The 10818-nt window shown below is 37.6% G+C and overlaps 1 protein-coding gene across 1 annotated transcript in view; it reads right to left on the minus strand.

Moving 5' to 3' along the window:
- gpkow (G-patch domain and KOW motifs) overlaps positions 1–8980 on the minus strand; it is a 12031-nt gene extending 3051 nt beyond the window's left edge. Inside the window, exons 1-8 of the mRNA XM_015392354.1 lie at positions 8742–8980; positions 8414–8574; positions 8187–8332; positions 6125–6231; positions 3600–3804; positions 3374–3506; positions 818–971; positions 609–729 (exon numbers count right to left, since the gene is read on the minus strand). Of these exons, the coding sequence (XP_015247840.1) occupies positions 609–729; positions 818–971; positions 3374–3506; positions 3600–3804; positions 6125–6231; positions 8187–8332; positions 8414–8574; positions 8742–8935 (1221 nt within the window). The 5' untranslated portion in view covers positions 8936–8980. The remainder of the gene's footprint in view (positions 1–608; positions 730–817; positions 972–3373; positions 3507–3599; positions 3805–6124; positions 6232–8186; positions 8333–8413; positions 8575–8741) is intronic.
- Positions 8981–10818: the final 1838 nt, after the last annotated feature.

A 10818-nucleotide genomic window follows, 5' to 3' on the forward strand; every position in this document is an offset into this window, starting at 1 on the left:
CAGCAGCAGCAACCCAGACTGACAGCTCATTGGCTGATTGGGATCATGTATAGCCTGGTCCCAGACGCTCTGGAGGGCTTTACCGTATTAACAGGAGAAGCAGCGCAAGGGAATTTAGACACTGTTGTCGGACAACATGTGGTAATTTATACATTTTTAAAATCAGGTTGGGTCCGGATCATGACCGTGGTACGCTAATCTGTGACCTCTGCCCTAGACTAACTGTGTTTTCACACCAATAAATAATTTAACCGTTTTATTTTCGATTGCTGCCATTTGATTTTGTTTTATTTTCCAAAAAAAAAAAAAAAAAAACAACAACAGAAGAGGGGAAATGAATAAATACAGACCAAACATAGCCGGAGTGAATGCACTTTAAACTTTAACATTTATCACTTCAAATGATCCCAAAGCGCTTTAATCTAAATTCAGTCTTTCACAGTTTCATGTTGGATATCCTCTTTCTAAATAATGACAATAAAGCCTATTTTGGTTTGGATTGTACATGGTAATAAAACAGATCTCATCTTGAACCCAACACCTGCTCAGCCATGAGAAATGTAAAGAACTGATTTATGTAGAGTGAAAAGATGCTGAGGCTTCGGTACCTTTGAGTTGTAATATTTGCCTGCTTTGAAAGCCTTGTCTATAAAGCGGACTTTCAGGTCTCTCCGGAGCCAGGATGGGGGCGCTGTTCTTTGCTTGGCTTCTTTCACTGGTGGCTTATCTCTGTGCAGAAAAAAACACCAACAAACATTTCAGGAAAGGGATTCCAATGAAAGCAAACAGAACAGGATCATTTAAAGAGAAAACATACCTGTCTCGGCTAGATTCTCTGTGTTTCCTCTTCCTCTCCTCTTTGCCTTCATCCCTCCCTTTGTCTCTGCTGCTACTCTTTCCTTCCTCCTCAACTCTCTGTCTTTGTCGCTCTTTCTCCTTTTCCTTGTCTTTATGGGCCTTACTAAGCCGGCCTGTGGGTTGGGTAGAACAGTATAATTAGAATCTGCATTGATAGATGAGGGTTTGTGCTCCGCAGTGGTCGTTTTATTTTTAGGAAGAAGGTACTTTAGATAAAAGCAAATATGAGATTGTGTTATACTCTGTTGTGCATTAGTTTCTTGGTAGTTTCTTTTTTCCTGTTATGTTTAGGAGAATAAAAGGTGTTTACAGAGTACTAGGGTCACTATTTAATAATAGTAGATCATACTTGATATAGAGAAAAAATATATATCGTAATAAAATAAAAAGTCAGAATATCTTATGAATTATGAGAGATTATTTTGCTAAAAAAAAAAACTAATCTAAACAAAATTATTTTATTCTGATTCTGAATGAAACTATAATTTCTGTATGACTAGAGCATGTCAATGCCATCTAAAAACATTTTCTGATGCATTAGATCAGATTAGATCATTATTTAATATTCTAAAATCAGTTCTATGTGATAAAACGTTTCCAATATATAGTCTGCCCTACTTTTGAACATTATTTTTCTCCCCAACAACAGCTGTTATTCCACTTCCTGTTTTCCCCTTCACTGCCTGGCTACAGCGTTCTCAGCAGCTACTGGTTTAGCCTCTTTGTTGAGATTCCAGAATTCTTCTTCTCTTTAGTGTTCAGCAGTGGCGGCTGGCCAATAGAGGGCGCTAGGGCGCCACCCCACCCACTCAATGACCCTGATTAAGACATTAACCTCAAAGTGGGTTTTAAGAGACCTTAAGTGGGGGTAATAACTCAGAATGCATAAAATTCAGCCGGTAAAATTTTTACCAGCAGGTGGAGCCATTGCGCTCAGCTCCAAGCTGACGCCAAAAGTCCCATACCGCTCTGGAACTGTTAAAGCTAGAGGTCCGAAATTTTCTGCATTTGTGGTTGACACGATGTGGAACAAATATAATACAATAAAACCTGCTTTTTCTCAAGAATGTCTTTATTACTGCCGTTCAAAAAAAGACCTACCATTTCCAACAATAAAAAAACAACTTTGAATCACGTTTGAACTGATGCAGGTTGGTCTGTGTTCCAGTCACCCAATTTTAAATGTATGTATTAGGAAACTAGAGGGTGTTAGCTTTCAAATAATGTATTGCACATGTAATCTGGGCTTACAGTTCCTAAGTTATTTGCTTTTCCATTTGGGTATGCAAAATAGGCGAGGATTACCCAAAATTAGGTGAATTTTAAGAGGTTAAAATCTTTTTTTGTAAATAATTTCTTTAAAATGTAATTTTAAATCATAAATATTTGGAAATATATTTTTAGATGTACAAGATAAATATTTAATCTTTAATGACTAGTAAAGCGTCATTCCATTTTTTGTCGGATTGGTGACATATTTTCCACCCTGGGTCACAAAAATCTTTGCCCGTTGACTCTTGTTAGTAGCTGTACATGCGCAGTAGCTCCTCTGCAATACAAAGGTATAGGAGACGGGAGGTGTATTTGCTGACCACCTCCCGCCACAGTGCAGACGCTTTGCGGGTGATTGACAGGTCGAGTTGCGGGAGTAAAAGACACATTAGAGAGAGAAATGGTGCAAGAAACGTTCTTTTACAGGACTTGTTTTAGCTACAAGACTTGGCTAACTGCATGCAGCGAGGAGAGTGCTTTATTCTGCTTCCCCTGCCTCCTTTTTCAAATGTCAGGATCTGACCCAGCATGGATAAAGACAGCTAGGACTGATTTAAAGCACTTTTTAGAAAAGGCAAAGAAGAATGAACAATCTGGGATTGATATGGAAAATAATATAATAGTTTACTTTTTCTAGGTGTTTTTTATTTGCATATTTGCAAATAAACACCTCAGAAAATCTCTTCTTTTCAGAAAGTAAATATTTTTTATATATTGAAAAAACATAAAAAAAAAACATAAAGCTATAGCTTCTCCAATATTTGACTGGTACATTAATTTTCTTAGGTTTGTGACACTATATTGGAGCACGCAAAACACTGATTTGACTTCACAAAGCCTCAGTAGGGCAAGATTTACGTACAAAAACCTAAATTATGTTTTGTTTTTATTATGCTTTTTGTTGTTGACATTCATATGAAAATACTGGAGTGATAACTTAGTATACATTTGATTGGTTTTTTGTATACGTCTATTTTGAAACTGGTGTTCAGGCCATAACATTTCTGCATTAAACAATTATACATTATTTGTTTTGTTCAATATATTTTAAAATTTGTTCTGGATTTTAATGAGCTGTTAGCCGTTATCACTAATAGTGAAATAACTGAAATAAACACTTGAAATGCATCATTTTTGTAAATTGGATTGCCAAAGGTTTTTTTCGTGTGATTTCAAAATATGGCAGCCATCATATTTGCATTTATATCAAATTAAAATTCATGATTAAAGTAAAAATACTCACTGAGATCTTTGCTGTATTTTTCGTATTCTTTCTTTCCAACCAGTTTAACCCCATGCTGGCTGATGGTCACTGCCTTCCCGCCAATGGCCAGCTTGACTACAACTCGAGCGTTGTCTGCATCCACGCCTTCTATCTACCGAGCAAAATAAAAAGTTATTAGACATTCTTCATGGGAATTGATCAGCTAGAGCTGAATTGGCTGCAGTAAATAAATGATGAGCTTTACTTTGCCGTAAAGGTCCTTATGGGCCCCAGATTCCACCAAAACACAGCCTCCAGGAGCCATCGCTAGTTCCTCCTCTTTAGCTTGCTCCTCGCCTGGCTTCGGGGGTCGCTGACGCTTGTTTGGCTCTAGATCCTTTACTGCTGAACGATCGGCTCCGAGGCCCAGCCCTTTTGGTCGGAGCTGGTGTTCGATTGGCTTCACGTCTCTGTAGGCGACAGAGTTAAATCAATGTACAAAGACGTGGACGTGTGCAGGATTTAAAACAGCCTTCTGGGAGACCTAGCTTTGGTTCTCTGAGCAGATTTACACTGTTAGACTGTTTGTTATAAATACAGAAACAGCTTCTCTTATCACCAGTTTCAGAAAAATGATCAGATCTTGTCCATATTGGATTTTGATCGCTTTGAGAAGTACAAACTTCAATAACAGCAGGCAAAGCTTTACAAAAAAGCTATAAAAAGTTATGGAATATGAGAAACAATAAATCAGTTAAATTAAAAACCAAACCAGTAAAAGAAAAGAAAACTTTCATTATCCACACTGAAGTACATCATTATTAGATTCAAAGAAAACAGAGACGAATCAGTACGAGTGGAAGGAGACAGCATTACAGCTGAATAGCTGTGATCTCTGAGCCCAGAGGCAGTTGTAATATAAATAGAGACGAGTGTGGTGCAAATCTTTCCAAGCGCTCTGAGAACAGGATCAAAAGAGGACACTGTTTGTTGCTACATCTTTAAATACACATACAGAAATCTCCAATAAAACTAAAATAACCAAACTAATTTATCTGGTATTTGTTTTTTTCAATCATAGATGCTGTATATTAACGCTGACTGTTATCTTTGCAAATTTCACAATCAGAATCAACATTGGTATGAAGGTTTATTAGTGATCAGAGCGAGAGCAATATCTGGAAGACTTTTCTGTAGAAACATCACAGAACAAAACCTCAGCAGCAAGAAAAAAAAAAAAGACAAAACTAGGGCTCTAAAAGAAACTATTATTTTAGGAATGGATAATGGTATTAATTACTCTTATGATTAATCAAGAAATTGAGGGAAAAAAAAAAAAAACACCTTCTGAAGATTGTTCACTTAGGTAAACGGCTGAATCAAATCAAAACATAATAAAAACTCTCCTCTCAGCTGCACCCCTCTCCGTTTTCACTTACTGCTGTGATCACCTTTGCTGATCAATTCAAAACAAAGTTCAGCCAGAACCAAAGGCAGGGGCCGAGCATTGGTCAACGCTGGAAGCTAAGCTGCTGACTGAACTTCAGACAATTCCTGCATCTGACTGCCAATTTAATGTGAACCTACAACTTTAAAACTTTGATCTCTTTTTTCTTTTTAACCGTTATTGTCTCCCTCCATCATTGGTAACCATTAGCGATAGCTAACCGCCCAAAACACTGTGAATAAAATTAAACGAAGCCACGAGGCAGATCCATTAAAGTTTTCATCTACTGGATGCATTCTCTAACATTTTGCACACTATGCTACTCTCTCTGTGTCATTTTATAGGCAGGGAGTTGCAGCTATGGATGTAAATGCATGCAGAGGTCAGCCCAGTTTGTAAACAAGAGACTGGAGAACAACAGAGAGATGCTCTGTGACTTCATACCACAGGTGGACCTACAACGATTATTTTGGGCGATATTAGATTTTTTTTCTTGCATTGGTATCAGCCGATGCGTACATGCGTTCGCAGATTAATTAGTGCATTGAACAGCAAACACCTTGAGAACACATTTAGTGCATGCATCGCCACTCCCAATATTTCCCATCTATTGTTTGTGTTTTGTTCGATTTCCTAATAAAGTTTTCTTTTTGTATACATTGCGACTTTTGCAACATTTTTTATTCTCTACACTGTAAAGCAGGGCTCTCCAACCCTGGTCCTCAAGATCTACTACCTTGCAGGTTTTAAATGCATCCCTGCTCCAACACAGCAGAATCAGTTGAATGGAGCCACCAGGGCTTTGACAAACTTGATGTCCTACTGAAGACGTTATTCAGTCATTTGAAATAGACAAAATAAACAAAAAAATGATTATTTATTTAGATTATTATTGCGTACCCCGGCCTCTCGCCCGTAGACAGCTGGATAGGCACCAGCACCCCTCGCGACCCCACTTGGGATAAGCGTGTAAGAAAATGGATGGATGGATTATTATTGCTGGCACAAAATGTTTTTTTTTAAATAGAAGCCGTTTGATTTGAGATTCAACCAGATCTGATCCAATTGAAAAAGTATTGATTGGAAATCTTGAGAAAAACAGAATCGTATTGATTCTTAAAATTTGAACCCCAGCTCTGCTCTGTATAAATCCTTATTTAAGGAACATGCTGATGAAGTGTGTGGAAATGAAATGTTTATATCCTCTAGTGAGAGGTGGTGGATTGACCTGGAGTCTTAACAACCCTTTAGTTGGAACTGCATATAAGGTATGAAGAAGTAAAAAGCATCACATTATGTATTAGAGACAAGAACATTTAAGTGGACATAAATTGTTCACTTACTGTTTAAATGTTCGTCCAATCCCTTCTTCTTTCCTCCAACCCATCCCTTTCAGCATAGCCAGTCCATAGGCCTCAACGGGGACGCTCTCATAGTCTGCCTCTGTCGACTTTAAAAAAAAAATAAACTTATTAAACAATCCAGTAATCAGAGAATACAGCACAGTGTGTGTGGGCTTTAATCAGAAGATTATGCTAAAACACAACAAAAGTGTTAGCAGTAACTGACAGACGGAAGCAGTTTGTGATGCGGCTCTTACTCAGCCTTTTGGCCCCAGGCTGTCACACTCAGCTTCGGCTGATCTGAGCTGCCCCCCCACCCCAACCCAACCCCTGCCACTCATCCCTGTCTCCGCTGAAGGTTTTCCCTCGGAGGATGGCTGGAAGCCCACCCTCTGACACAGGAGAGGATGTTAAAATGAGCTTAGGGCCACCATGAGGCGGTTTGAGGCGCTCAGACGTGAGGTGACCGAGCACAAACAGAACATACTGAGGAGACATGTGAGGCCTGTTTCAAAAAGAAATAAAGAGATCTGATTGGCTGCCCTCATGTCTCTGGGGAAAATGTTGATGCCAGTCTGCCACCAAAAGCCTTACTGCTGTGACAGACATCTGTGCAACTGAATATGCATACAGCCATGTTACTCCACTCAGCACTTTCACACACTCAAATTTCAGCTGCCAGTCCACTGTAGGGGCGATTCTGTACTGTCAGGAATTTTCATGCTCTGACTAAAAGGCCTGCCTTAGTGATTCTATCATGATGTTCACATCACATTTAAATTATGTTTGAGGAACTCATAATCAGCCTAAGATAGATAGACTTTGGAAATAAACATCCCTATATTGAAGCTTTGTCTACAGAAATGTACACACTGATACTGTCCGTCGCATGTAAGAAACAGCAGAGTGGAAAAAGCTAAAGTCTCTAAAATCAAAATCCAGAATAAAAGTAGCCATAATGAGCTTCTTGCTTATAGTACCTGGACTTAGCCTTACAGACGAGGTGAGGAGCTCTATCGCCCTAAGAGAGAGAAGAACAGAGGCACTGCTCCTCTGCATCCAAAGGAATCAATCAGGGTGGTACGGGTTTATATTCATGTCGCATGTGGGAAGATTTTTAGTTAGGTTCCAATGAGAGGAGCAGGGAACAGAAATCCTTTCTGCTTGGTGAGCTTGAGATAACCCAGAATGTACTGGAGAGTTGTACATGCAGCTTAGATTCTCCTCCAGGGAATAATACTCAGGCAACCAAATATTAGATGAGCACAAAACAATAGATAGTTGATGAATGAATGAATGTATGGATGATACGGCTGAAAGTAATCAAATCCGTTGTTTTCTAAGTGCCAAAAAAGTAAGGCACTGAGATTTGGATTTCTAAGCAAAGAACTATAAAACTGAGAATACATGCATAAAATGATCTGTCTTCAAACAGCTGTTTAGATAAAATGATTGGAATAACAGAGGAGATTATTGACTATTGATAAATACATTTAATAAGATAGACTTTCTTATGAGTGCCTTTCTAATCTGCATTTTAAAAATGCCATTTTTATTAGACATAAAAATAATTTGGCCACAGTTATAGATTTGTTTGTAGGTAGAGGAGTTTTTTTTTTTATATTTCTTTCAACAGCATAGTTAGAGTATAACAAAAAATTAGAAATGCACAAGGGCTCTCCACTGTACACTTTTGCAGAGTCAAATTTGTATAGTTTTGCTATTGTTTTTAAAAACATTAATATAATTTGGATTACACACTTCTATAGAGATTGGGCTCTTAATCCAAAACCTATGAAAATCACATTATGGAAGAAGAGATGCATAAATAGATAAGAGTATGAATAAATAAACAAACAGGTGGATTTTATAGGCGGTGAATAGGTAGGTAGGTGGTCGGCAGGTGAATAATGGATGGATTGAAACAGATGTATGACATTTACACAAAGAGATGGGAAATAATGACTAGACCTACAAACATGTTTTGATATGCAACTGATATTTTCCATAATTATTCAATTAGCTTGAAAATACTTCAAATTCCGTACTGTTTCCTACTTACAGATTCAGGCCGCAGGTCCACCTTGACGTGATCTCCGTCCTCAAAGCCATCTGGTACCTTGTTTTGCATGAGCAGAGGGATGGAGAGGTTGGTGTTGCTGTCTGGCTGAGGCCCATTCTGCCACAATTCCAGCTGCCTCCTTGAATCTAAAAGCAAAGGTTAGAGGCTCATGAGGAGGCTGACAGCATCAGTTATCGTCCACCATGAAATCCGCCTCGCATACAAACCTTCAATCAGTTCTTTCACAGCCTGAGACTCCACAGAATCCTGATCACTGACAGGGGCCTCCGACTTCTCGTTTCCTTGCCGGGTCTGGCCCACTGGGTGCCAGCGGTTCTTTTGGATCAGGGGGATAATGAGCTCCTTGGGCTTCTCGGTTGGTTTTGTACTGCAAGGAAATAAGATTTATAGAAATGTCAAAGAATATTCCCTCAACCGACAACAGAAAAAAAAACTTCAATTTATAGCTAAATAGCATTCTCTGATAACAAGATAACGTCAGATTTCAAACGTAACCGTGACGGCTAGATAGCAGCATTAGCTCAATAAGCCTACCTCTGTAATTCATTCCTATCAATTCCAGTCAAGTAATCTTTTTCAACTTTGGTGGTCGGAGTTCCGCCGGCGACCGGTTTAAATTTATTTACTGTCCTAGTGAAACCAAACGACACCGCAGCAGATTTTCTCTCCCCTTGGCTATCGGCAAAAGCAGATTTGCTAGCATTCGCATCTTCATCGTTCGACGCCATTATTGTTTGTGGGGTAAACCGAACGGGAGCAGTGCATTCTGGGAATCGGAGGAAATGTTCTAAAATTGTACCTGCTCTTCCTCTCTAATCCAACTACATATCCCATGATGCCTAATAGTTCTATATTCGTTTGTAGGTAGCGGAGTTTTTAAGATCTTATTTTAACAGCACCGTTAGATTATAACTAAAAAATAATGAAAAATAGCAAAATATATTCTCGAAATTATATTTCTTTAGTGTGGTTCTTCCATTTAAGCAGTTTTGCTGAAGACAAATCACCAATCTCATTAACATAAGGAGACAGATGTAGAAAAACAGAAATATGGAAGAATAAAATTACATCAATAAATGTGAATAAAAATTATAAAAACTAGAAGTAAATTAATGTAGGAATATAGGAATAAACTAATAAAAGTAGATTTAGATACATAAATAGAGAAATACAAGAAAACAATGACAAAGATTGAAGCTTCTTTATGACCATACATATGTAAGTTTGTATATATATATATATATACATATATATGTACGTATATATATGTAGCTGAAGATATTCTACAAATCACTGCCAACTGAATCTGGACCTAAAGCAACCTAGATTCTATGCCTCTCCATTCATCTCCTTCATTTATTGATCTCAATTTCAAAAATTAAACAGAAAAGGTAATTTTATATGAGAAGATGACTTTGGGCTTTGAAATAATACTCTAATAATTTATTTGATTTTCAGGCCGAGTATAATAATTCAAGCTTAATATTTATAGTGAATGCAGTATCTGAGGACAATTTACTTCTTCCTTCAACCCAACTTTCCTTTAATGCTATTAGATGTATCCCTCTGAGCTAGTGAGTGACTGTAAATGGGTCAAGTCAGCAACACTCTGCATGTTTGTGTAGGCTGCCTCATGGCCATGACATACAATGATTTCTGTTTCACAAATATTTGTAATTATTTGTAGGCCTTTGTCTTACTCTCTGAGGAACCTTTTATTTATTCAGTATATGTCATAAGTGTTCAAGTAAACGGACATAAAGGTACAATTGACTTAAATGGAACCTCTCTGCATAATTATAATCTATTTTAGAAATACCTTTTTTAGTTTTTAACAACATTCTTATATATTAAGATGTACCTTCAGATCTTCTGTGAGTTTTCATGTTAAGTAAAATTCTCAGCAATTGTTATAATATCAAATTTATGCCCATTAGTCACGTTTATCACCTCTAAATGACATGGCCCTATGGAAGAGGATTAGGGCCACTGAAAAAAATAAAAAAAGTTAACTGATTTTAAAATCTTATTTCAGTATTATATGAGAAAAAAGTCAGAATTCTGACTTTAATCTCAGAATTCTGACTTTTTTTCTCAGAATTCTCACTTTAATCTCAGAATTCTGACTGAATTCTGACAGCTAACAAACATGTTAGCATCAAGCCGTAGCCATGTCTGTTTTAGAGACTAAACTAGNATTCTGACTGAATTCTGACAGCTAACAAACATGTTAGCATCAAGCCGTAGCCATGTCTGTTTTAGAGACTAAACTAGATCTCTTGTTTTTATCACCTTCTGTTCTTCCATTAATGAAATAGGATCACCGGGACCCCTTGGGCACGTAAAAAGTCACCTAATTTAGTAATTTTCCACCAATGTGTTACTGGCCCTCCCGAACAACTCACATATTTGTCAGTGAAGCTGAGTGCTCCCACATCTCTTCATTCATGGTGCCCATCTACATTAGTAAAATCCAAAATTCTGAGATTTAAGTCTGAATTCTGAGAATAAAAGTCAGAATTTTGAGATTAAAGTTAGAATTCTGAGATTAAAGTCAGAATTTTGAGATTAAAGTCAGAATTCTGAGATTAAAGAAATAATTTTGACTTTT

The sequence above is a fragment of the Cyprinodon variegatus genome, unplaced genomic scaffold (genome assembly GCF_000732505.1).
Source record: "Cyprinodon variegatus isolate N-32 unplaced genomic scaffold, C_variegatus-1.0 Scaffold587, whole genome shotgun sequence".
In the NCBI taxonomy this organism is placed as follows: domain Eukaryota; kingdom Metazoa; phylum Chordata; class Actinopteri; order Cyprinodontiformes; family Cyprinodontidae; genus Cyprinodon; species Cyprinodon variegatus.